The 26,257-nt window shown below is 43.8% G+C and overlaps 1 protein-coding gene across 1 annotated transcript in view; it reads left to right on the top strand.

Annotated features, from left to right (window-relative positions):
* gcn1 (GCN1 activator of EIF2AK4) overlaps nucleotides 1-25,875 on the top strand; it is a 38,785-nt gene extending 12,910 nt beyond the window's left edge. Inside the window, exons 24-57 of the mRNA XM_028577404.1 lie at nucleotides 55-204; nucleotides 710-891; nucleotides 1,178-1,258; nucleotides 1,450-1,593; nucleotides 2,110-2,234; nucleotides 2,487-2,676; nucleotides 2,779-2,849; nucleotides 3,303-3,468; nucleotides 3,581-3,775; nucleotides 3,960-4,206; nucleotides 4,389-4,510; nucleotides 4,785-4,899; nucleotides 5,055-5,234; nucleotides 7,066-7,286; nucleotides 7,424-7,492; nucleotides 7,583-7,721; nucleotides 7,840-8,036; nucleotides 8,672-8,814; nucleotides 9,485-9,602; nucleotides 9,797-10,012; nucleotides 10,136-10,300; nucleotides 11,679-11,840; nucleotides 11,938-12,030; nucleotides 12,125-12,268; nucleotides 12,375-12,644; nucleotides 12,818-12,931; nucleotides 15,607-15,837; nucleotides 16,912-17,105; nucleotides 20,927-21,041; nucleotides 21,368-21,464; nucleotides 21,807-21,955; nucleotides 22,460-22,570; nucleotides 24,916-25,137; nucleotides 25,240-25,875. Of these exons, the coding sequence (XP_028433205.1) occupies nucleotides 55-204; nucleotides 710-891; nucleotides 1,178-1,258; nucleotides 1,450-1,593; nucleotides 2,110-2,234; nucleotides 2,487-2,676; nucleotides 2,779-2,849; nucleotides 3,303-3,468; nucleotides 3,581-3,775; nucleotides 3,960-4,206; nucleotides 4,389-4,510; nucleotides 4,785-4,899; nucleotides 5,055-5,234; nucleotides 7,066-7,286; nucleotides 7,424-7,492; nucleotides 7,583-7,721; nucleotides 7,840-8,036; nucleotides 8,672-8,814; nucleotides 9,485-9,602; nucleotides 9,797-10,012; nucleotides 10,136-10,300; nucleotides 11,679-11,840; nucleotides 11,938-12,030; nucleotides 12,125-12,268; nucleotides 12,375-12,644; nucleotides 12,818-12,931; nucleotides 15,607-15,837; nucleotides 16,912-17,105; nucleotides 20,927-21,041; nucleotides 21,368-21,464; nucleotides 21,807-21,955; nucleotides 22,460-22,570; nucleotides 24,916-25,137; nucleotides 25,240-25,365 (5,264 nt within the window). The 3' untranslated portion in view covers nucleotides 25,366-25,875. The remainder of the gene's footprint in view (nucleotides 1-54; nucleotides 205-709; nucleotides 892-1,177; nucleotides 1,259-1,449; nucleotides 1,594-2,109; nucleotides 2,235-2,486; nucleotides 2,677-2,778; nucleotides 2,850-3,302; nucleotides 3,469-3,580; nucleotides 3,776-3,959; nucleotides 4,207-4,388; nucleotides 4,511-4,784; nucleotides 4,900-5,054; nucleotides 5,235-7,065; nucleotides 7,287-7,423; nucleotides 7,493-7,582; nucleotides 7,722-7,839; nucleotides 8,037-8,671; nucleotides 8,815-9,484; nucleotides 9,603-9,796; nucleotides 10,013-10,135; nucleotides 10,301-11,678; nucleotides 11,841-11,937; nucleotides 12,031-12,124; nucleotides 12,269-12,374; nucleotides 12,645-12,817; nucleotides 12,932-15,606; nucleotides 15,838-16,911; nucleotides 17,106-20,926; nucleotides 21,042-21,367; nucleotides 21,465-21,806; nucleotides 21,956-22,459; nucleotides 22,571-24,915; nucleotides 25,138-25,239) is intronic.
* Nucleotides 25,876-26,257: the final 382 nt, after the last annotated feature.

Genomic DNA, 26,257 nt, shown 5'->3' with positions numbered 1-26,257 from the left:
CACAGCCTCAGCATCTCGACTCAGTGTCACTTTTTTTTTTTTTTCCCCTTCTAGCTGTGCTTGTTGGACATGTGACTTTACGGTTGCTGAAGCCAGAGTGTGCTCTGGATGAGGCCTGGGAACAGGAGGACCTGGAAACGGCAGCTCACCGCACCATACTGCTGCTGCACAACCACACTGTCCCACAGAGAGATGCCAAGAACGGTGGGGAGGGTCATGCACACTTGTGTTCTGAATCATGTGTTCGTTTCTTGCTAATAATGAAGTCTTTTATGTTCTGTCATGAACTAAATTACAACATTAAAACAACGAATCAACTATAGGAACTCAGTCTCTGTTGGAAATCTCACTTGATTTTCCTGTTTTCCTATTTATTTACTTTTTTAATACTATTGAGGAAATATAAATAGTGTATTGTTCCAGATAATATCAAGCCAATATTTTAAATGAAAACTTCCAATTTTCAATGGATTTATAAAGTGAGCGGAAGGAAAGCTTAAGATAACAGACAACATGAGACTGAAAATGTTCTGAAGTTTACATTTTTTGCAACGCAGAAGAGTACATATGCAAACAAATTTTCATTTAAATGTACACACCGGTAGCAGGTCAGAGTTGTAGCCAGCAGCTGAGATAGTAAACGTGACTGTGCTGCACTGTACTGACTGCTCTCTTGTTCCTTTTTGTATTGTTGTTTTTCTCCCCTTAGACGTGGCTCCACTGTCCGCCCCTGCTTTCTCCGTCTGCTTCCCTCTCCTCAACGCCATGCTCAGGGAGTTCTCAGGCAGCACCGAGGAGACGGAGAACATGATGACCAGAGCCTTGCAAGTCATCACCGTACACTGCCAGCTTCGGGCCGCCACAGACATGGACGATCTTGTTATAGACGAGGTAGAGACAGACATCTCCGTTGCATTTTCTTTTGTCTGTGACCTGCACGGGAACATCAGTGAAGACAAGCTGAAATTACTGAGTGCACCCAATTTGTCTCAGAATGTACAGTATTTACTCAGCAGACCTCTACATAGCTGTCTTTTGGGTTTGCACACATTAATAGCTAGTTCGCACAGCCATTGGCCTGTTAACATAAATGGACACCAAATTGGGAAAGCTTCATATGACATTACTCCCTTTTATTTTGTAGATTTATGTATTAACTTGGGTTTTCTTGTCTCAGAACGGCCCAGAACTGCTTCCACGTGTCAGCATGCTGTTGCTGCTGACGAGAATTATTGCCACAGCCACCCCGAGACTCCAGGTAAACAAGGGATTTTACACAGTTTAAATGCATTTGAAATTCAACCATCAAGACACACACACAAACACACTCTGTATTAGTTTGGTCAAGCTCTTTATTCTGTTCCCGTTTCCATTCTTTTATAGCCCCATGGATGACAGAATTGCTACCTAAAATTGTGATATGAGACTTTTCACACTCTTGTGTTTCAGGTGTTGGCATCTCAGTGCCTGACAGCGCTGTGTGCCAGTGCTGGAGGAGGAGAGGGTTGCACGGTGGCAGAGCAGCCAGAAATAGACGTCCTGCTCAACGCCCTCCTTTCACCCTGCTTCTCTGTCCGGGATGCTGCCCTCAGGGTGTGTTGTGAATCACTGTTAATTTCACATTTGTTGAAGCTGGCCTTTCCCTCAGTAGAGTAAACAGTTTATTTTAGGCAGGAGAAGTTGTAAACAAAACCTCCCGCACACTGTCTAAGATACATTTATTAGCAGTACTAGACCTTTCAGTTTCAGTACTAGACCTATATCGGACAAAATGTACCGAAACGTCGCTAATAAATGTATCTTTGCAACTTAGACAGTGTGCAGAAGTTATGCTTGCAACTTTTGACCTACCCGTCCCCCTTCTACACACCTGTCTTGTGAGGTATTCCTCCGTTCTGAGACAGGAAAAGGCCCCACATTTGATGGGATTTTGCGTTTTTCTCCACAGATAAAGATTTATGAGCTAAAAACACAATAAAAATAGTTTCTAGACCAAGATGAAAGCATTGCTATTAACATATTTAGTGTTAATCTTGGTTAAGTGACATATTACATAGCTTGTGTATTTCTATTAGAATTGCTATTAACACGTGATGTCTCTGTGCTCAGGGATTGTTGGAGATGGAGTTTGCCCTGTCCACAGACAGCACAGAGGCCAGCGGGCTGAGTTTGCTGCGCAGGCTTTGGGTTTGCAGGTTTGACGTTGAGGAGGAGGGCCGAACCTTGGCTGAAAAGTATGTATTATGTGCTTTCTTGCTCCCTTTCTTTACTAGCGGAGTACCCATTCACATCTAAAACTCAGAACACATTGCTTTTTCAACAGCACAGTTTTTTTTTTTTTTTTTTGTTCTCCAAATCACATTCCTGTTCCACCATACAAAATATTTACCGCGCTGTCCTTTGAATGTCATTTAAAAACGTTTTATCCTGCAAAATTAGATTTTTGATCAGTTGAACTCATTTCTTTTCCTGTCCTCCCTCCTCAGACTGTGGGAATCTCTGGGTCTGGAGGTGGTCCCTGAGCTCTGCTCCCTGCTGATCGGAGACGTCACCCACCACGAGGAGGCTGTCCGTTCTGCCGCAGCCGAAGCTCTGTCGAGCGCCGTGTCCCAGTACAAAGACCAGTCTGCCACAGTGCTGGGCCAACTCACTGAGCTCTACCACCAGAAACTCTATGTAAGACCCTGCACCATGGCCAAACTGCATTACTCAAATTGCGTTGGCTGCTAGTAGATGAATTTAAGCTGGGAAACCAAAATATGTTTATATTTTTTAAAGAGACCACCTCCTGTGCTGGATGCCCTGGGCAGAGTCATCTCTGAAGCTCCTCCTGACCAATGGGAGGCCAGGTAAATCTCAGTGTTTGTTTGCAAAGATATTCAATGTTTTTTAACCGTTCAGTCTTACTTTAAAAATCAGAGTGTTCAAGGGACTCCTGAATGCACAATTAACCTCCTTGGCCTACTATCAATCAGGGCAGAAACATGTGCATTAGTTCCAACAGGGAGAGATAACGTGCCAAAAATTAGTAATGACAGAAAAAGGCAGGAAAGTGCTCATCAGAGATGCAGCCTTTGCTGCCGGCTCGCTATTTTTACCTTTGTAATTTTGAGGATTTTTGACAATTATATCCTAAACACCAGTCCAGGGGGGTTGCTTCGAAATGTCTTTCCTTAGTTGTTAAATATCCGATATTATTAAAAAATAAAAAAGCTAATCTCAGACCGTAGTAGAGTACTAGAAACCATAACATTTTCCTTCTTGTGCACTGAGCCATTTTCCTCACACACGCTTCTTGTCAGGGGTGGCATTGCTCTGGCTCTGAACAAGCTGTCGCAGTACCTGGACGAATCTCAGGTCACCCCCCTCTTCCTCTTCTTTGTTCCTGATGCTCTGAACGACCGCCACACTGAGGTGCGGCGCTGCATGCTGGACGCTGCCCTCTCTGCGCTCAACACACACGGAAAGGTACTTTCTCACCCAACGGCTGTACGTTTCACATGCACAAAACATGCGGATACGTTCAAATGTGACCATTTATGTCTCGCACTGAACCGCGTGTACCTGCTTTATGTAACAGGACAATGTGAGCTCCCTGCTGCCAGTGTTTGAGGAGTTTCTGAAGGACGCCCCTCAGGACGCCAACTACGACGCTGTCCGTCAGAGTGTGGTTATTCTCATGGGCTCCTTGGCCAAACATCTGGATAAAAATGACCCCAAGGTCAAACCCATCGTGGCCAAGCTCATCACTGCGCTCTCTACACCTTCACAGCAGGTAAGCAGCTCATTCTGCTTCCATACTGACGCCAGAGACTCGCAGTCCGCAGAGCGCTGCAAAGTGTAGATTTGTGCCCAATCGGGTTCCTCTCCACTGTACAGATTTCGACAGAGATCCCATTTTGCTGACAGTCCACTACTCTTCATCCCATTATTTCATGTGGTTTGTCATCCCTCATCAGGTCCAGGAGTCTGTGGCCGGCTGTTTGCCTCCGTTAGTCCCCGCCATCAAGGAGGACGCTGCAGGCATTGTAAGGAACCTCTTGCAGCTGCTGCTGGAGAGCGACAAGTACGCAGAGAGGAAGGGGGCAGCGTACGGACTGGCTGGCCTGGTCAAAGGTCTCGGGATCCTGGCACTCAAACAGCAGGACATCATGACCACGCTGACCGACGCCATCCAGGACAAGAAAAACTTCAGACGGAGGGAAGGTCGGTAAAGTTTATCCAACCACTGAACTGTTTGGTTTCGTATTGATTAACACACATTGATGCAGATATTATGTATGTCGGACTGCTGTTTATTGTATGAACCACATAAGTACCAGAGGCCACCATCTGCCTCAAGACGAAAAATAAAAGAAACCACTGACTAGCTGTTTGTCTCTGTCCAGGAGCGCTCTTTGCCTTTGAGATGCTGTGTAACATGTTGGGGAAGCTTTTTGAGCCGTACGTGGTCCATGTGCTGCCACACCTCTTGCTCTGCTTTGGAGACGGAAACCAGTATGTCAGAGAGGTGAGCAGCATGTCCCAGAGCCGCCTTCTGCATTAATAATCTTACTTTTCATAAATGTATCATCAAAATGTCTTGCTCTAAATTAAAAGAAGTCTCTCTTAATTATCCAGTGTTTTTGTATACCCACATGAGAACATAGTAAGGTTGGCGTAACACGTGATCCATGAGACAGGCACTCATTTAGGAAACTTTAATAATTCCTGTCATAGAATTTGTGTGAAGAAATGTGTAGGATCCCTGTCTAAAGTTCCCCCACGCCTCCCTCTTCCACCAGGCTGCAGATGACTGCGCCAAGGCTGTGATGAGGAACCTGAGCGCCCACGGGGTGAAGCTGGTTCTTCCCTCCCTGCTGATGGCTCTAGAGGAGGAGTCCTGGAGAACTAAAGCAGGTTAGGAGCCCTTTCATGCACAGAATTCCTAGGCATTACTGAAATGTCTTGAGATGATGAAAAATATTTAAGCATCTCTGGACATTCACAATCAAGTTAGGTGTTTACTCAAACAGTAGCTTCTTGTAAATCAACCCCCCACCCCTTTCCTCCAGGCTCTGTGGAGTTGCTTGGTGCCATGGCTTTCTGTGCACCGAAGCAGCTGTCCTCCTGTCTGCCCAGCATCGTGCCCAAGCTGACTGAGGTGCTGACCGACTCCCATGTAAAGGTGCAGAAGGCCGGCCAACAGGCCCTCCGACAAATCGGCTCTGTCATCCGCAACCCCGAAATCCTGGGTAGGTGTCCCACAGTCATGGGGCAGAGCTGCCATGACCGAGAAGGCTTATTGCCCATAAACTGTCTGAAAGTATTGACCCAAAGGGGATTTAAAAACATACGAAATGTGCGTTATTTCTTCTTTTCTTCATGTAGAAACAATTTTTTGGGGGGAAGCTGTATGCCCATCTTTAATTATTGTCTGCTGAACAGTTGGCAGTGGCACTGTACACTGAATTTAATTTCAGAGGTGTAGTTAATAAGGAATTCCGACGGGCCGGGCCGGGTTTGGACAGATATTTAGAAATTATGTTCGAGTCGGGCTTGGTCACATCAACACGATAAGGCATTGCACATTTTAAACAGCTTATTACCATTGCTTGTGTGCTGATGCGCTCATCTGTTGACGTTTCCGAATGCCTTCCTACAGTTGCTTAATAAAAGCGGGCTTTCCACACAAACAAACGTACATGTGTCATTAGTATGAGAAAAAAATTAGATGTCGGACGCGGGCCGGGCTCTGACAGGAAAAAAAGCGGACCGATCCGCACTGTATTGGGCATACTACTACATACTGTAGTTTTGCAAATGTTTAAGAAGTTGCAAAAAAACGTTTTGTGTCTCCAGATGAAGCTGTTTAAAGCGTGATAAATTGAAAGGGATGTCACTTGAGTTAGTGTTGGTTGGATCTAAAGACTACAAATTTAAAAATGGAAAAAATTGGGTTGAGTTAGAAAGAAGTGAGTTAACAAGTAGCCTGCTCCTCTACTCTGCTTGAGACTACATTAGCCGCTACAACCATAACACACTCAAATCTTTGACCGGACTGTCGAGTTGCATTGTGGTTAATGTAGGCGCTTGATTATGTCAAGGAAAAAGAATGCATGGATTTAAATGTTAGTCATAGACTTCAGTTATACAGGGGTTACAGTCTTCAAAATGATCATCTGTACAGTGTAAAGGAAGGCAGCACAAAAGCCAAGCTTTATGCATCAATGCTACATTTTTGTAGCCTGGATGCCAGCCAATTTTAGCCCCGGCCACAAAATTCGAGGTCGGGAAGTTCGGTCTGGAGTCGCTCCGTTGAGAAGCAATTATTGCCCGAACAACAGTAACAGAATCAACCACGTCACCAAAGAACGCTTGGGTTGAATTTGTTGAGATGTGTAGATTCCACCATCGCGTCTGTTACAGAAGATATCGACAGCGCATTCATTTTAAAATCCTCAGCGGAGGAGCCTCAACAACTGCCCCAAAGCACAGTAGCATTATGTGGTGGAGCGAGATAGAGAGACTGAAGAGAGAGAGCGTTATATGGTGGAGAGACCTAGAGAGAGACTGAAGAGAGGGACCGCCGGCGCTAGAACAAAGCCGTGAATCAGAGAAATAAAACGTGTTTTCGCCGATCCATCTCTAGAAATGCAACTGTAGCGAGCATGTCACTATCATTAACGTTCTCCACATTTTTATTTACAAGAAACAAATGATATATCCAGCTTCAAAAAAGTCTAAAAGTCGGAAGTCAGAATGAATGCATTGTACAAAGAGTGGTTGCTATGGAGACGATACACAGTGTACACATACACGATACACATAGTTCCATTGCTCTGATTGGTTGGAGGTCTATCCAATAAATGCCGAGCCATTTTTTTTCCTGGTTCGGTTGGAACACGCCCCATAATCACAGCCCAATGGAGCGGTTTCAGACTCCCATTCTGACTAGAATCTGAGTATGACCACGTCAGGCTAACATTTTTGTTGAGGCTGTATCAAATAGGTGTTGATTCACCTAATTAATCTTCATTAATTAGTTTTTTGACATTGCCAATCATGCCATTGTTCCTCTCTCAGCCATTACCCCCATCCTGCTGGACGCTCTCACTGAACCGTCCAGGAGGACCCAGACGTGCCTGCAGACGCTGCTGGACACCAAGTTTGTCCACTTCATCGACGCCCCCTCCCTGGCCCTCATCATGCCCATCGTCCAGAGAGCCTTCCAGGATCGCTCTACCGACACTCGCAAGATGGCCGCTCAGATCATCGGCAACATGTACTCCCTCACTGACCAGAAGGTACACAGCGCTGCTTGAATATTGATATAGAACACTGAACTAAAAACAAAACGAAATGTGTATATGTCCTTTTAAACCAGTGTATTCTAAAGACTTGTTTTTTTCGTTTGTGGCCTAATCCGTGTCGTTGTTTATAGGATCTGTCACCCTACCTGCCTAGTGTTATTCCTGGACTGAAGGCCTCCCTGTTGGACCCGGTGCCTGAGGTGTGTTTAGTGATACAAACAGTACTGCAGCAATATATGCTCTGTGTGTGAAGTTGAAGCTATAGCTGCTCCTCTACTTCTCCTCCTCAGGTACGTACAGTCTCAGCCAAAGCCCTGGGCGCCATGGTGAAGGGGATGGGTGAATCCTGCTTTGATGACCTGCTGCCGTGGCTCATGGAGACCCTGGCCTCTGAACAGAGCTCCGTAGACCGCTCTGGAGCTGCACAAGGTTGGTTCTTCCACACCCACCTGTCCCTGTGTTGGTTCTCATTTACTCCCATCGTTATCCCATCCCATCCCCACCCATCAAATAACTCGCTGAATTATTTGTGCGTGGGTGTCTTCAGGTCTGGCTGAGGTGATGGCTGGACTGGGAGTAGAGAAGCTGGACAAGCTGATGCCAGATGTGGTGCAAACAGCCAGTAAGGTAGACATCGCCTCCCACGTCAGAGACGGCTACATCATGATGTTCATCTACCTGCCTCTCACCTTTGGAGACAAGTTTACTCCCTACGTTGGGCCCATCATCCCCTGCATTCTCAAGGTATTGCTATGACCAGAAAGGTTTTTGTGTGTGCCATTTTTGCTGTGACTCACATTTCACTCATCTTGTTTTTTTGTTTTTGTTTTTCACGATTTTGAAATTCCTACTCCCAGGGAATATTCTCGCCATTTTCTCAGGTTTCCCAGAACTTCATGCAGTTTTAAAAACATAACTGAAATGAAATTTTCCAATGTTATTCTTTCATATGTTAGATTATGTGGTAATATGTTTTTTTTTTGATTCCCTATAGAAATCTGCATGTCTGATTAAGTCGCTTGCAAAGTTTAAAATGACAAGCTTTGCACTCCAGTTCATTCTTTTAATCTAAAATGATATATTTTGCCACGCAGTTGAGCTGAAAAGTTTGTGCTGAAAAGTTGATCCAGTTATATCACAGCAAACTAAGCTCGGCCCATATCTAAGACTGTTGTGTGAAGCGTTAATGAGGTTTGGGGAAAGTATCCTTGTTTTAGTACATAGTCTTCAGAACACATACAAGCATACACATGCTTAAAACACCAGGTTCCAGCAGCAATTTCTTTCCTTGATGCGGGAACAGATTTTAGGGAGAAATCCCAGAACCTTAATTCAGGGTATTCTGCCTTTGCTCTAACCCTATTTGTGTTGTCCACCAGGCTCTGGCTGATGAGAATGAATATGTGAGAGACACAGCACTGCGAGCCGGTCAGCGAATCATCAGCATGTATGCTGAGACAGCCATCGCTCTGCTGCTTCCTGAGCTGGAACAGGGCCTGTTTGATGACCTGTGGAGAATCAGGTCAGACTTAAATACACACGCAACACATCAGTGATGGTATTAATTTCTCTCTTAAGCCCCTGACACATCAACCAGATGGCCGACCCTCGGCAGAAAAGGCAGTTGGACTGATCAGTCTCCCCGAGTTGGTCAAAAAAGTGCCTCGGAACACACCAAAGCGACGAGACGTAATACGTCTCCATAACAACAGGCGCCGCTAATCCGTATTGTCGCCCAAAAAATGCAAACCGGCAGCTGATTGGACGAACGAACGCCAGACTGTCATGGCGGCTTGTTCAGAATACGATCTCATATTTTACTAAAATAGTTCACCGAAACGTGTTTTTGAAAACATTTTAAGAAATAGGCCATGCAGTTGCTGAATCTGTCTTCGTTTCAGATCGACAAAGGTCAGTTTAAAAGATTTTTGTCAGATTTTAGAGACTCTAGTCACGCTCATTCCTCTCCCCGTTTCCGGGTTAGCACTCTACCAATCAAATGGGTCATTGAGTCCGACTGCCCGCCTTCCGATTCAACATGTCAAATCGGCCAAAATGAAGGCCGACGGCAAGGAACACACCGAACAGACTCGAGTCACTGACCTCGCCAGACGGTCCGACGGCCGATTATCGGGTTAGTGTGTCGCGACCTTTATATTAACAAGTTGTGCGTCCATCTCGTTGGTTTGCAGGTTCAGCTCTGTGCAGCTGCTTGGAGATCTGTTGTTCCATATCTCTGGAGTGACAGGAAAGATGACCACAGAGACCGCTTGTGAGGATGACAACTTTGGAACAGCTGCATCCAATAAAGTATGAATATATTTATTTTTCTACAAAACAAAAAAGAATTCCTAGGCAGATCTAATGAGTAAAAGGAAGTACAACTTGTCTTGTTATATCTCTACTTGCCATCACAGTACCGTGGCGTTGGTCCGTTAAAAAAAATAAAACATTTATACATTGATGTGTTAAGAATTGCTGTCCTTTGACTTTTTCTCTCCCAGGCTATCATTGGAGCTCTTGGTGCTGAGCGGCGTAATCGTGTCCTCTCTGGCCTCTATATGGGCCGTTCAGACACTCAGCTGGTGGTTCGACAGGCTTCCCTCCACGTGTGGAAGATCGTGGTCTCAAACACCCCCAGGACTCTTCGAGAGATCCTCCCAACCCTCTTCACTCTCCTGCTGGGCTTCTTGGCTTCCACCTGCCCTGACAAGAGAACGGTATAATATCTTTTTTATCTTTGTAAACATACTTTGTTGTAATGTTCCCCGGTTGGCCAGTAGTGTTTTTTGAAGTACCTCCACAGAGCCTTTTACTGACTCTGTGTGTCGGTGTGGTTTTAGATCGCTGCTCGGACTCTGGGTGATCTCGTGAGGAAACTGGGAGAGAAGATTCTCCCTGAGATTATTCCCATCCTGGAGGAGGGCCTGCGCTCTGACAAGAGTGACGAGAGGCAGGGAGTCTGCATTGGCCTCAGTGAGATCATGAAGTCCACCAGCAAGGATGCGGTGAGTCACACACAGATGTTGTAACACACCACCAACACCATTAGAATTATTTTATTTATTTAAAAAAATAAAAGCCCAGAGATGCTCCCAGGATTCAAAGCTATAATCCTCAAAAGAAAATGTCATAGTTTCCTTTTTTGGGGGTTTTATAGACTTTTATTTTTATTTTTTATTTTTTTAAAGAAGCAGATCAGTTAAAACCAGGTTTTTCACCATGATTTTATGTCCCCCTCTCTTTCAACAGTTCTCACTCTATGAAAAGAAATGCAATTGAGTCTCTTGATAAGATAATATCAAAGATTCTCTATAACTAAAGACATTACACGCTGCGCCAATGGTATGATACTGTACACACTTCCTGTCTCCTAAAGGAGCGTGGCCTCTTTTGAAAGTGTAGCGAGCGTTGTGTAAATGAATGAAAAGTTATATTTGTATAATTTATCATTTTCTTTTGCCAACATTAGGTATTTAAATAGTTTGAAGTCATATGTAGCATTAGGAAAATTTATTTTGTTACACCGTTCACAAACGTTAGTGGACATAAGCTTATCTTTGTTTATTTTTGTCAGATCTCGTGAGAGTTTGTTGCTAAGACAGAAACAGGGCTCAAACCAAGTTCATTTTCTCCTGATGTGTACGTCTCAAAAATGCCTGTTTATGTCAGAATGTTAAGGAGATATGTGGCTTGTGAAAAATGGGCCCAATGTTTACGTGACTATGAGGCTAAATAATTGGTCATAGTCTGTGTTCACATTCACTTCTCCGATAGGAATCAATATACTCAGGACCTGCCAGTAGTCTCCTAAAGAGGCGTGGAAGTGGACAAACCCACAGGACACAGATACAGGCAAATTAGATTAGATTAGATTCAGCTTTATTGTCATTGTGCAGAGTACAAGTACAAAGACAGTGAAATGCAGTTTGCGTCCAACCAGAAGTGCAAAAAAAAGCAGAAAAGTGCAATGCGATATACAAGTATAGGCAGAACAAGAAATATATTGCAGAATGGGTTAGCAGAATAAATATGGCTATGTAATATGAACAATTCTCTGAGTTGGCGCTTCTCGGTTCTAAACAATCTCTAGTAATATTCAAATTGCAAATGCAATATTATTTTTTTTTAACACTGTACAGTATATAACTAGGTCTTCAAAGTGAGGCAAAGCATAAGGCTAGCTTGTTGATCCTTCCACATCAATCTTCTACATCAGTCCTGTAGATTTAAAACCACAGGTCGTTGCTGCATTTACAGTCAAAGTATTAAATATCAAGGTGTAAATTTAAGTACAAATCTTTTAACTTATGCGTTTTAGGCCAGGAGTCTGGGAATTTCAACAGACATAAAAACATTATGAAGCTGATGGTGCTTGTACTGCAGGTGCTGGTGTTCTCTGAGTCGCTGGTCCCCACAGTGAGGAAGGCTCTCTGTGACCCGCTGGAGGAGGTCCGAGAGGCTGCAGCCAAAACCTTTGAGCAGCTTCATGCAACCATCGGTCACCAGGCGCTGGATGACATCCTGCCTACCCTGCTCAAACAGCTGGTGAGGGAGCGAGCTGTTTGTTTCAGGCCTAATACTGATAGCTTTCTTAAGTTTTCAGTCTGGCTTTTAATACACTGAATGTTATATTTTCTCTCAGGATGACGAGGAGACAGCTGAGTTTGCTTTGGATGGCCTGAAGCAAGTCATGGCAGTGAAGAGTCGCTCTGTGCTGCCTTACTTGGTCCCAAAGGTAACATGTCACAGTCAAGGTTTCCTTTTTTTAGGCCTCGTTATTGTTTTTAGCTGTATCTGACTAAAGCGATCGTCCCCTTTGGTCGTACCAGCTGACTGCTCCTCCTGTGAACACCCGTGTGCTGGCCTTCCTGTCCGCTGTGGCTGGAGACGCTCTCACACGCCACCTAGGGGTCATCCTGCCCGCCCTCCTCTCATCCCTCAAAGGAAAGCTGGGAACAGAAGATGAAGCCCAGGTAATACCGGCATTCACAAGCTTTGATGTCTACTGCTGCTGTTGTGTTTGAGCCTTTTGTTCTTTCCTCGCAACCATAACCCCTGTGTGTGTTGTCTTTGCTTCAGGAGTTGTGCAGCTGCCAAACAGTGATCCTCTCAGTGGAGGATGAAGTGGGCCAGCGGATCATCATCGATGACCTGCTGGAGGCCACGCGAGGCGCTGACGCCGGCGTCAGACAGGCTGCTGTCACCATCCTCAATGCCTACTTCGCCCGTACCCGCCTGGACTACAGTGCCCATACTCGCAACCTGCTGTCAGGCCTCATCCGCCTTCTCAATGACTCCAACCCAGAGGTCCTGTCTCAGAGCTGGGACACCATCAACTCCATTACAAAGGTGTGTTGATTATTTGTACATTGTCTTGACATTGGCGTAAAGACAATTTGACACAAATAGTTCCATAGCTTCTGCACACTATGGTGAAAAGACAACAGTACAGATCAGTGCATTGGTTATGTCTTAATCAAAAGGTAAACGTGGCCTGAGTGTTGTTTGTTTTTCTTGTATAGAAACTGGATGCAAGCAGCCAGCTGGCTATGATTGATGACCTGCATCGAGACATTAGATCAGCAGCTGCAGATGTTAAGGGTCAGCACCTGCCTGGTTTCTGTCTGCCCAAGAAGGTAAGAAGGCTCCTCCTGACGCAATAAACATGGAGACCTTGTAACAGCACGGGGATTTGGTCCTTGTGTTTCTAGCTTTTACAGAATCCTTTCATTTTCCCGAGCTCCTGTGTTTTAAAATGACATCTACGCTCTACAAGCTTTAAACTGTTTTCGATTACTGGAACTAATCCACACCTGCCAGACAGTCAAAACTGAGAATGGTTTAAGCCTCGTTAATAATACACTATAAACCCTTGATAAATAGAGGTGTGAATCTTCACTGATCTCCCGATTCGATTAAGAGTATCGGGTCTTCGATTCAATATCTCGATGCATCACAATGCTTCAAAATAAATTTTTCTATTAAAGCCATATAGGATATTTTACTTGACAAACTTGCACTGTCAAGTGCAATGCCCAAGCTGCAATACGTAACTTCAGACTGGAATGATGAAGTGTTTGGGTTCATTTCTTTAAGGTAGCTACCACGAAGGTTTACCTATTTTGGATTAGTCATATACCACCCTACTTTTAACCAGCAAATCTATTGTGCTGTATTGGAATAACTGACCCCCAGACAACTTATCTTATCTAACAAAAAAGGTATTGTTTACTGAACAATAACTTAATATAAAAAAATAATATTTAGCCGTTAGATTGAATAATAAAAAAAAACATAACTCAAATCACACCCTTCAAATATGCTAACGGCAATATAATATTACACACAACTAGCTACCCCTTTACCCGTTTCTCTATCAGTTTCCACTTAAAACACTCCAGCTACACAAAATGATTCCTCCTTACAGCATTTTCAATGTGAAACTTACTCAAACCCTGTTAAACCACTGTGTTAACACACAGCTACCCACCCACACACACACACCCACACACACAGAGAGGAAAAAAAAAGAAAAGTTGCGAGCTCATGTGGACTTGCAGCAGCCAGCAGGACGTTCTCTTCAGTGAAGCAAACACTCAGAAATCCAACTTACAGTTAGCTGTTAGTCCAAGAAATACAGCTCCAACACGAAAACGAGTCACCAGTTACAGCAAAGTCCTCTTCATCAGGGAAACACACTGTCGTCCTCTCCGGTCCAAAATCAGCGTCCTCCGAACCAGCAACTCTCCGCCGTTAGCTCCCACTTTAGTTAACTAGCTAGCTAGTCCGTTAGCTCCAACTTTAGCCAGGCACACTAGCACAACGTTTGTTCTAAACCACTGCTGTTCCATCCATCCATCCATCCATCTTTGTCCGCTTATCCGGTGTCGGGTCGCGGGGGGAGCAGCTCCAGCAGGGGACCCCAAACTTCCCTTTCCCGAGCAACATTAACCAGCTCCGACTGGGGATCCGGCGTTCCCAGGCCAGGTTGGAGATATAATCCCTCCACCTAGTCCTGGGTCTTCCCCGAGTCCTCCTCCCAGCTGGACGTGCCTGGAACACCTCCCTAGGGAGGCGCCCAAGGGGGCATCCTTACCAGATGTTATCCCCACTGCTGTTAGACAGGAAAAGTGCCGTAGTGTAGCTACACCTCTTCAGCTTTGTTATTACACTTAGATCGTTTCCAAGCTAACTATTCTAGTGTCTCTCCATGTTTCTCAGTGTTTTCTTTTCCTCTTCTCTGAAGAGGATTTGCGATCCTCTCCACTCTCCCGTATATCCGCTCAGCTGTTTTGTGTGTGTGTGTCTGTGTGTGTGTGTGTGTGTGCGCGCGCGCGTGCGTGTGTGAAACGGGTTAGCTAGGCTACTGAGAATGTTATTTTTCATTTGAATGTTTATGCCGCGGCCGGAAAATTAACGAGCGACGTCCTTGTGTTATAATCGGTTATGGTGGGCCACTGAATCGATGCAGCATCGTCCATGTCCGCGATGCAATGCATTGATTATTTGATTAATTTCAACACCTCTATTGATACACTATTAATTGTTTAAGTCCTTTTATAAAGCAAAAATGTACTGGTTCCAGCATCACAAATGCGAGGATTTGCGCGCCCTGAAAGTTCAATATTTGAATCATCCGTCAGTGTCCACTCAGTAGACACTGACGGTAGTCGTTTTTTTTTTGACAGAGTGAGCACTCCTCACTTTCACACCGCTCTCTGGGCTAAAATCATTCCGCTAGCTGGCTTTTGTTTGATATCTGTCGGCAAAAAAATGTTACGCCATATAGTAAGCTATTTTATTGGGTTGCTTATTAGGGAAATGCTCTGAGTGAATTTAAGTTGGGCTAAAAATTAAAGAAGTTAAGCTGGAGCGTTATACACTGCTGTTGTCAATATGGCAGTTAATAAAAGTGTGCTGGCCATCTTAGTTATACTGGTTCAGAATAGAGAGCCTCCCTGTTTTTATTGTATTACCCTTGGCTACAGAAGTTAGAACACACTAGCCCAGAGGGCTAACTTGCATTTTTAGTTTACTGAACCTCTTTGTCACCCTTAACGTCCTGCCGAACCTCATTCACAAATCTGTCAGTTCATTAACGCGTTGTTTGATACTGAATACTTGAGAAAAAAAAAATGACCACCGCCAAACCTGATTTGACTGACAAAATTCTCAATCTGGTAAAGCCCTACTTGGCAATTAAGCAGGTAGTCGCAAAACATTAATTGACAAATGACTAATAAAAAATAAAAAAAAGATTGTCTGTTGCAGTCCTTTTCATCATTTCCTGTTATTTTCTCTGTTTCCACAGGGAGTGACCTGTATCCTGCCTGTCCTGAGAGAAGGTGTCCTCACCGGAAGCCCCGAGCAGAAAGAAGAGGCAGCCAAAGCATTAGGAGGGGTCATCAAACTGACCTCCCCTGAGGCACTGCGGCCCTCTGTCATCAACATCACTGGACCGCTCATTCGTATCTTGGGAGACCGCTTTGCCTGGACTGTGAAGACCGCTCTGCTGGAGACTCTCACCCTGCTGTTGGCAAAGGTCTGTACCTGCATCTCCCCATTGGACGTAAATTACCAAAACCTCTTCAACCTTCATTTCTCCCTACTGTCAGAGACCAAGCAGTTAGACAATTAGGATAGTTTGTTGGAAAAAAGTGGGTTTTTATTTACCCAAAAAATGCACAAAACAATATAAGACCAAGAACTTAATACATAAACCAATAAAATTGGTAAACTTAATATAACTCAAACCAAAAATAACTATAACAAAAAATACATGTGCACATCAAAAACCTCCCTCCCTAGAATGAGACAACAGTGAACATATATACCAACTGGGCCAAACCAAATAACCACCCAGGGGAAAAACTAAAATAGACATAATTTAAACTAATACAAATAAACTCCAACCTAAACCCCCCTCCAGCATGGCATCTAATGGTACGGCCCAATTGGCAGGCCATAGTATAAAACAGTCCTTCACCCTTGGCCACACCTTTTCTGCATCAGGAAGGACCTTTGCTGGCTGTTTAACCTGTGTGGCTTAGGCCATCACACTACAGATGATCAAATTATCAGTCAGGAGGCTAATGACCAATTTATACTTCTGTGTTGAATCTACGCCATAGGTACGTACGTAGGTTCGTACGTAGGGCGTAGATGCGGACCCTACACCGTAGGCTAACATGCAGCTCCCCAGAAATTTAACTACACGTTGCGGCGACGCAGTACGCAACAACTGTGATTGGTCTGTTTGGCCGTGGCTTGGTAGCGTCGCATTTCCCCCTTTCTCCTTCTCAATAAACAACATGAAATCAAGGAGAGGGTTAACTTTGCTTGCTACAGCTTCCCGCCGTGGTCAGAAAGCACAGGGGAGGCACTTAGTTTCTCCCACTATGCCTCTAGAGTCGGTACTTGCTCCGATCTAATCGCCGTCACTCTCTCCCCATGCATACACACATACCGGCTCTGCTATTCTCTTAAACAGATACGCAAGATTGACGCAGACACCACAGCGCACAAGTATAAAACCTCACAGCGGCGTGAGCCGCTTTAACGTAGGCTACGGCTTAAGTGACAATGTTTGGCGCTAACCTCTGGATTCCTCCTCCAGGTGGGCATTGCCCTGAAGCCCTTCCTTCCCCAGCTGCAGACCACCTTCTTGAAGGCCCTGCAGGACTCGAGCCGTGGGGTGAGGCTGAAGGCTGCTGAGGCTCTGGGCCAACTGGTTTCCATCCACACTAAGGTGGATCCCCTCTTCACCGAGCAGCTCTCTGCCATCCGCAACGCTGAGGACTCAGGAGTCAGGTGAGCACTCGTACAGCAGACTAATACAGAAATCTTCAGATAGAGGAGACATGAATCGGTCAGCTACTACTCTAATCAAACTATTTTTGGAAACGGAATGATTTAGCTATTAATATCGCGGACCCCTAGATAAACAACACGTTAAATTACATTTAATCATGCTTTGAAATTTGCGTTTGGGATGATTGTTGTTGTTTACCCCAGGTCCCAAGATAAACCTAAGGGGTCACAAAAGATGATTAAAGGAGTAAGAAATAAAAAATATATTTCAGTGATATAAACTGTTTAATTCTTTGGATTTCTTTTTTGTGGATACTTGTCTTTCACCTCTGCCTCAGAACTTTCTTTTATTATCCAGTTTGACAGTCAGTTATAACGGAAAAAGAACCTAAATAAACTACTTCAACGCAGATTTTCTTATGGGGTATCGGCTCGGTGCATAAACTCCAGTAATTACCAATACCGGCGTTTTAGGCAGTATCGGAGCCGATACCAATACTGGTAAATAAAGATCTTAAATTCGGGACGGTGCGCATTCCTTTCGGGGGATGGCTTAGATTGTATTTCGGGACAGTTCCGGGAGGATGGTGGAAAAAGTTAGACAAGAGCCCTGAGTGGTCTGAAGGATGTGGGAACAAAGTCGGTCCATGAGAAGAAAAGACAAAAAGTTGCAGATATGAGAAGCATGATGATCCGTAACACTGTGGATGATATGTGGGAAATGGTCACAAGGAAAGGAGGCACATCACAAAAACAAAATATTAAACAACCCATAAATTTGTGTGATCTGACATTTGTCCCAAAATGTTCTTTACTAGAGGCCAATATTATTTGGTGATTTTAACTCATCACAGATATGTCAGTATCAACATACAGTATCTCAGCTGATAACACACATGTCAATACAGAAATGTCATATACAGTGAGGAAAATAAGTATTTGAACACCCTGCTATTTTGCAAGTTCTCCCACTTAGAAATCATGGAGGGGTCTGAAATTTTCATCGTAGGTGCATGTCCAACTATTTATTTGTATGATACAGCTGCAAATAAGTATTTGAACACCTGAGAAAATCAATGTTAATATTTGGTACAGTAGCCTTTGTTTGCAAGTACAGAGGTCAAACGTTTCCTGTAGTTTTTCACCAGGTTGCACACACACTGCAGGAGGGATTTTGGCCCTCCTCCACACAGATCTTCTCTAGATCAGTCAGGTTTCTGGGCTGTCGCTGAGAAACACGGAGTTTTAGCTCCCTCCAAAGATTCTCTATTGGGTTTAGGTCTGGAGACTGGCTAGGCCACACCAGAACCTTGATATGCTTCTTACAGAGCCACTCCTTGGTTATCCTGGCTGTGCGCTTCGGGTCATTGTCATGTTGGAAGACCCAGCCTCGACCCATCTTCAATGCCCTATCTGAGGGAAGGAGATTGTTCCCCAAAATCTTGCAATACATGGCCCCGGTCATCCTCTGCTTAATACAGTGCAGTCGCCCTGTCCCATGTGCAGAAAAACACCCCCAAAAGCATGATGCTACCACCCCCATGCTTCACAGTAGGGATGGTGTTCTTGGGATGGAACTCATCATTCTTCTTCCTCCAAACACGGTTAGTGGAATTATGACCAGAAAGTTCTATTTTGGTCTCATCTGACCACATGACTTTCTCCCATGACTCCTCTGGATCATCCAAATGGTCATTGGCAAACTTAAGACGGGCCTTGACATGTGCTGGTTTAAGCAGGGGAACCTTCCGTGCCATGCGTGATTTCAAACCATGACGTCTTAGTGTATTACCAACAGTAACCTTGGAAACGGTGGTGCCAGCTCTTTTCAGGTCATTGACGAGCTCCTCCCGTGTAGTTCTGGGCTGATTTCTCACCTTTCTTAGGATCATTGAGACCCCACGAGGTGAGATCTTGCATGGAGCCCCAGTCCGAGGGAGATTAACAGTAATGTTTAGCTTCTTCCATTTTCTAATGATTGCTCCAACAGTGGACCTTTTTTCACCAAGCTTGGCAATTTCCCCGTAGCCCTTTCCAGCCTTGTGGAGGTGTACAATTTTGTCTCTAGTGTCTTTGGACAGCTCTTTGTTCTTGGCCATGTTAGTAGTTGGATTCTTACTGATTGTATGGGGTGGACAGGTGTCTTTATGCAGCTAATGACCTCAAACATGTGCATCTAATTTAGGATAATAAATGGAGTGGAGGTGGACATTTTAAAGGCAGACTAACAGGTCTTTGAGGGTCAGAATTCTAGCTGATAGACAGGTGTTCAAATACTTATTTGCAGCTGTATCATACAAATAAATAGTTAAAAAATCATATATTGTGATTTCTGGAAATTGTTTTCTAGATTCTCTCACAGTGGACATGCACCTACAATGACAATTTCAGACCCCTCCATGATTTCCAAGTGGGAGAACTTGCAAAATAGCAGGGTGTTCAAATACTTATTTTCCTCACTGTATATACAATACTGTACAAAAGTCTTAGGCAGGTGTGAAAAAAATGCTGTAAACTAAGAATGCTTTCAAAAATATAAATAATGAATGTTTATTTTATCAATTTACAAAATGCAAAGTGAGTGACCAAAAAAACATCTAAATCACATCAATATTTGGTGATACTACCCTTTGCCTTCAAACCAGCATCAATTCTTATAGGTACACTTGCTTAAAGTCAGGGAACATTGAGGATCGTAGACGCAGTGGTCGGCCAAGGAAAGTGCAGCAGATTAAAAACACATCAAGCTTATTTCCCTTCGAAATTGGAAGATGTCCAGCAGTGCCATCAGTTCAGAACTGGCAGAAACCAGTGGGACCCAGGTCCACCCATCTACTGTCCGGAGAAGTGGTCTTCATGGAAGAGTTGCAGCCAAAAGGCCATACCTCCGACATAGAAACAAGGCCAAGCGACTCAACTATGCACGAAAACATAGGAGCTGGGGTGCAGAAAAATGGCAGCAATATTTGGCTGTAGCAGAAGGCAGGTTGTTCGCCAAAGGGCTGTAGAGCAATACAATAAGGAGTGTCTGCAGGCAACGGTGAAGCATGATGGAGGTTCCTTGCAAGTTTGGGACTGCATTACTGCAAATGGAGTTGGAGATTTGATTAGGATTAATGGTGTCCCCAATGCTGAGAAATACAGGCAGATACTTATCCATCATGCAATACCATCAGGGAGGCGTATGATTGGCCCCAAATTTATTCTGCAGCAGGACAACGACCCCAAACATACAGCCAAGGTCATTAAGAACTATTTTCAGTGTAAAGAAGAACAAGAAGTCCTGGAAGTGATGGCATGGCCCCCACAGAGCCCTGATCTCCGCATCATCCAGTCTGTCTGGGATTACATGAAGAGACAGAAGGTTTTGAGGAAGCCTACATCCACAGAAGATCTGTGGTTAGTTCTCCAAGATGTTTGGAACACCTTACCAGCCGAGTTCCTTCAAAAACTGTGTGCAAGCGTACCTAGAAGAATTGATGCTGTCTTGAAGGCAAAGGGTGGTCACACCAAATATCGATTTGATTTCGATTCCTCTTCTGTTCATTCTCTGCATTTTGTTAATTGATGAAAATAAACTTAACACTTCCATTTTTTAAAGCATTCTTAGTTGACAGCATGTTTTCATACCTGCCTAAAAATTTGGCACAGTACTGTGCATGTGTATTTGCAGTTATTTAGAAAGAGTGTCACCATTACATAGTTTGTCCAGCAGAGAGCACTGTTCAGTGGTCTGGTTCATGTTGATTTTAGATCATTAGATCATTATTTGTAAAAACTCATTCTCATGCTTGTGTTGTCCTTGTTTACCCCTCTCACAGGGAGACTATGCTCCAAGCCTTAAGGTTTGTCATCCAGGGGGCCGGTTCCAAAGTGGACCCAGCCATCCGCAAGAACATCACCACCACATTACTAGGCATGCTGGGACACGATGAGGTATGACAGAAAGTTGCAGATGCATTGGAGGAGTTGTCACAGATTTAGAGCTTTTTAAAATCTGTGGCAACAAATGGGTTGCAATAGCTGCGGAATACATTAAGTAATTACCAATAAAATAAAGTATAAACGTATGAAATCATGGAAGGGATTTCACAGACAGTTGTTCTGTGCTGTAGTTTCCTCTGTGATCACAATAGAAAAACGGAAGTCAGGCAGAGAGGATGTGGTTTTCTGAAAAGGTGGTTAAAAGCGTCTGTCAGTTTGAGAATAACTAACACCCAACCTGTGTGTGTGTGTGTGTGTGTGTGTGTGTGTGTGCGTAGGATGCAACCCGCATGGCGTCGGCCGGCTGCGTTGGTGAGCTGTGTGCCTTCTTGTCAGAGGAGGAGCTAAAGAGTGTGTTACTTCAGCACATCTTGGGTTGGTATTTATATGCAAAGCACATCACATTTCACATTCTGCGTATAATGTTGGGCTGACTATTTCATTGTGCCCCTAATTGCTGTTTATTACAACAATTGTCTCGGTGTACACACCGAAATAATAATAGTGACTTAGTAAATGTGTGTTTTTAATTGGTTTAAGCACAAACAGTGTTTTTCATGTCCTTTTTATAAATATGTTTATAGTAGCACCTCTCATGATGTTTGTCCAATTACATGTTTTCATAAAGGTCTGACTTTGCCAGTGTTCTTATGCTGCTCCCCGTGCATCGGCAGAACAGCGAGAGCACAAACTAATCGATGTTTTTCCTCCTCTCAGCGGATGTGTCTGGTGTTGACTGGATGGTGCGTCATGGCCGTAGCTTGGCCATGGCCATAGCCGTTAAGTCTGCTCCCGAGAAGCTGTGTGGGAAGGAATACTGTGATACTGTGACAGAGACCATTTTGGCCAACGCCACTGCTGACAGGGTGAGAAGAAAGTTTGTGCGGCACTCTGTATGTCGCCTTTTTAAAGGAATGGTTTGATATTTTGGGAACTAGCGTATTCACCCATCGTGGTTTTCTTTGTAGCTAGTAAGTGACCACAAGCACAGCTAACTAACCAACCAGATATAACGTGTTAATGAGTGAGCTTTAGATGCTTTTTACCTTTTAAACAGAGCCAGTCTTTATGCTAAGTTAACTGTCTAACCTGGCTGTATCTTTATATTTACCATACTGACATTCCGAAAACAAGTGCTGCATATTGTAGATTACACTATCCTATGTAAGATTCAACAGACATTTCAAAAATTCAAGTTGTCAGTAATTCCCCCACTTTTTTACATAATAAAATGAATGGAAATAATAAAGTAGTATAGTTTACAATCCTGTGTCCTCTTCTGTTCTCTTACATTGTATGTCCTGTTATTCCTGCTATTCCTTTTGCCCTCATGTGCGTCGGTTCATGTTGTGATTGTGTTTTTCTTCCAGATTCCCATTGCCACCAGTGGGATCAGAGCGTTGGGATACCTGATGAGGCATCACCTTAGAACAGAGGGAGGCGGTAGTGTTTCCCAGCGCATCATAACACAGTTTGTCAAGGTAAAGCAGGAACTGTTTTATTAAACTGATAATTACAGGCTCTTTACTTCCCTTTTCTATATTTGTACAAGTAAGGAAGTGAATGCTAATAAGTTAGCTAACCGTTCTTCACCCTATGCTCTGGCTTTGTGCGTAATTATATAGTGTGATTAGATTATACTCACAAAATATCACTATTAAAATATGGAGTAATCACAGATTACTATCTATCTTTTGTTTGATATCTAGTGTTGGCAAATAAATGCCTTTTTATTGACTTTCCTCTTAGCGAAATGCTTTGAGTGAACTTAAGCTGGGCTTTTACTGTGATGGGTAGACGAGGATGAAGTGAAGCCAGCGTTATGCCAGTATTTTCTTTTTTCTCAACCTTTATTGTGCGGCCGTTTAGTTTTATTCACAGTTTGTTGATATCCAATATCCAACACTGTCCAAACTGCAAACTCCAAACGCCAAGTTCACTGGGTAGCCAGGAAGCCAAGTGTGAAGTAGATCGGATGAACGGTTCTCGAGATATTTGAAAAACATCGGACACACACACACACACACACACACACACACACACACACACACACACACACACACACAGAGATTCCTTGATTTATAGTTAGAAAATGGGTCAAGTGACTATGTGTAATATAAAAGATGTTGTTAGTAGTGGAAAACCTACAGGAAAAAAACGGAAGACACCTCAGGAATAGTAGCAGAGGAGGGATCCCTCTCCCAGAAAAAGTCAGTGACACACCAAGCCGATAATCGGCCGTCGGACGGTCTGGCGAGGTCGGTGACTCGAGTCTGTTCGGTGTGTTGCATGCCGTCGTCCATCCGAGGGGCTGTCGGCCTTCATTTTGGCCGACCTGACATATTGCGTCTGATAGGGCAGTGGTGGCCTAGAGGTTAGAGAAGAGAGCTTGTGACCGGGAGGTCGTCGGTTCAAGCCCCAGACCAACAGGATAAAATCTAGGTGGGGAAAGTGAAAGAGCAACGCTTGTCCCTCCCTCATTACCATCACTGAGGTGCCCTTGAGCAAGGCCCTTAACCCCAACTGCTCCAGTGGAGCTGCTCAGTGGCCAGCAGATCAGACTGTGGTTGTACTGGGCCGCTTCCAGGTGTGAATGTGATCAGGGCATTCCTGCAAAAGAGAGGCTGCCTCTCAGTGAACCTCCCCTGAATAAACAAAGGTTAAATAAAATAAAAATAAATGGCGGGCAGTCGGACTCCATGGCCAATCTGATTGGTGGAGTGCTAACCCGGAAATGACAAGCGGTGATGAGCGTGACTAGAGTCTTTTAAACTGACCTTTGTCCATCTGAAATGAAGACTCGGAAGATTCAGCATCTGCATGGCCTATTTCTCGCTTAAAACGTTTTCATAAACACGTTGTGGTGAACTATTTTAGTACAATATAACATTGTATTCCGAACAAGCCACCATGACAGTCTGGCTTTGAATTTCCGGAGAAACCAGACCCACGTGACGCGTTCGTCCAATCAGTTGCCGGTTTAAATTTTTTGGACGACTATACAGATTAGCGCCACCTGCTGTTATGGAGACGTATTACACGCTCAAGTCGGCGTCGCTACGGTGTGTTCCGATGCACTTTTTGGACCTCGGGGAACCGACTGATCAGTCAGACTGCCTTTTCGGCCAAAGGTCAGCCATTGGGTTGGTGTGTCAGGGCCTTTAGACTTGAATTTGTCAGGTTGCCAGAAACACGACTCCAAATGAATGCTTATGGTGTTCCATGCTTGCTGGATGTGTAAATAAACAGCTGTTGGCTAACACAACCACAAACACTGTATAGGGTGATAACATAACAATGTTGTGTGTACACAAGAAATCAAATGATGCCGCCTTTTAAAAATGTTATGTTTTATTTAGGCCTAATGGTATTAAGGACAAACAGTTGCTCAGCATTTGTTACTTGATGACCGTATTTCTAGTTCTTACTCTATTACCAGGGTAGCATTGGTACTATATTAGTAGTATGAAGTATTTTTAGGTTCACAGGCTGAAAAGTCCAAGCTTGAGGAGTATAGAATACATTCATTGATGGTTGTTCAACTCCAGCTGCCAAGGCTGTTTCCATTCCATTCAGGCCCAGCTGAATCCATTTTTGTTTTGCTTTTGAAACCCCAAAAACTTGTGAATTGTTTTTTTTCATTTATTAATTTCACAAAGCCTTCGGTTATATAATTAAAACCCATAATGAAAGCTGATATCAGACTGATGGACATAACACAGTGAATACTGACATAACACCGTGAATTCTGTGATGAGTACCTGCTTCAATAGTGTGTGTAGTATGTTTTTGTGTTGAGACGTCTGTTGTCTGTGTGACCATGCAGTGTCTTCAGAATCAGTCCAGTGACATCAGACTGGTGTCAGAGCGGGTGCTGTGGTGGGTGTTTAAAGAACCAGCAACACCCTCCTTGGAGGCCAATCTCATCAAGCCCCTCCTGAAGAGTCTACTAGACAACACCAAGGACAAGAACACCAGCGTGAGAGCTCAGAGCGAACACACCATCATCAACCTGCTACGACTCCGACAGGGAGAGGAAACCATGCAGGTCAGACTACAGACTCTCTGCTATTATATAACGATGTAGATAACTTGTATAGCAAAAGACTGCTTTTTCTAATTGTTCCTTTTTGCTCTTTCTACAATTCAGAGTATTACGGTCATTCTGGACTCTGCGAGTAACGACCTGCTGTCAGAGTGTCACCGCCGGTCCTTGAAAAAAATTGCCTGCCTGCCAGACTCCAATGAAGAGATAGATGACACCATCCTAACGTGATTGAGTAGGACCGAGCTATGAAATGATCCCCACTGTACAACCCCAGACACACTCACCACACATGCCCATGTTGCCTTTCATGGACCAAGACTGAGATGGGTAGTGTTTTCCCACCTATTCCCCAAGAAATTCCTTTTTATTTTATTTTTTTCTTCTCTTTTCTCTCATTGTTTTAGCGTCCTTTAAGCCCAATTCATAATTTTTTATTTTATTTTATTTTATCTCACAATGTGCAGGTTATTATCCTGTACTAAACTACATAAGAAGACACAATGCCAATTTTGTTTTGATGTTTCAGTGTTTTGCTACTTATTTTACAAAAATGATTTCAAGCATTTAAGACGCTACTGTAATGAAACACCCCCTGTCTTTAACTTTTATTTGGACTTTGTGTGTGAGAGTTGTTTGGAGGGGAAAGCAACCTCTTATAAGAAAAAAAAAAAAATTCTTATGTCAGTGATACGGTTGTAAAAAGGCAATACAAAATAAAAAAAGATCTTGATTTCATAATGTGTGTGAACTATTGGTAAACCGTTTTCTACAGGGCGGGTCAGGTCACTGAGCCTTTCATCACACCTTACAGGAACTTCACATGTCTCTGTGTACTACCTACTGACATTTGAGATTATTTAAATTGTCAGTACATGTGAGGATTATATGCAGACAAACCACATGTATAGAGCGGGATTGTTGGGAATTGTAACCCTCCTGGGGTGGGTGTGTCACTTCTTCAGCTGTCTGAAGCATCTTGTTTAGGGCTCTAAAACCACCATCATACTAAAAGTGACCCAGATTGATATCTAAAGCAAAAGGTTTCAAATGTGTTTTATGTACCTTGAACATTTTAATCATTCGCTATGTGATGGCATCAATCTGATTAGTGTAAATAGAG

Source organism: Perca flavescens, chromosome 5 (assembly GCF_004354835.1).
Source record: "Perca flavescens isolate YP-PL-M2 chromosome 5, PFLA_1.0, whole genome shotgun sequence".
Lineage (NCBI taxonomy): Eukaryota > Metazoa > Chordata > Actinopteri > Perciformes > Percidae > Perca > Perca flavescens.
Note: the sequence above shows the minus strand (reverse complement) of the source record. Positions and strands in the feature narration are given on the sequence as shown.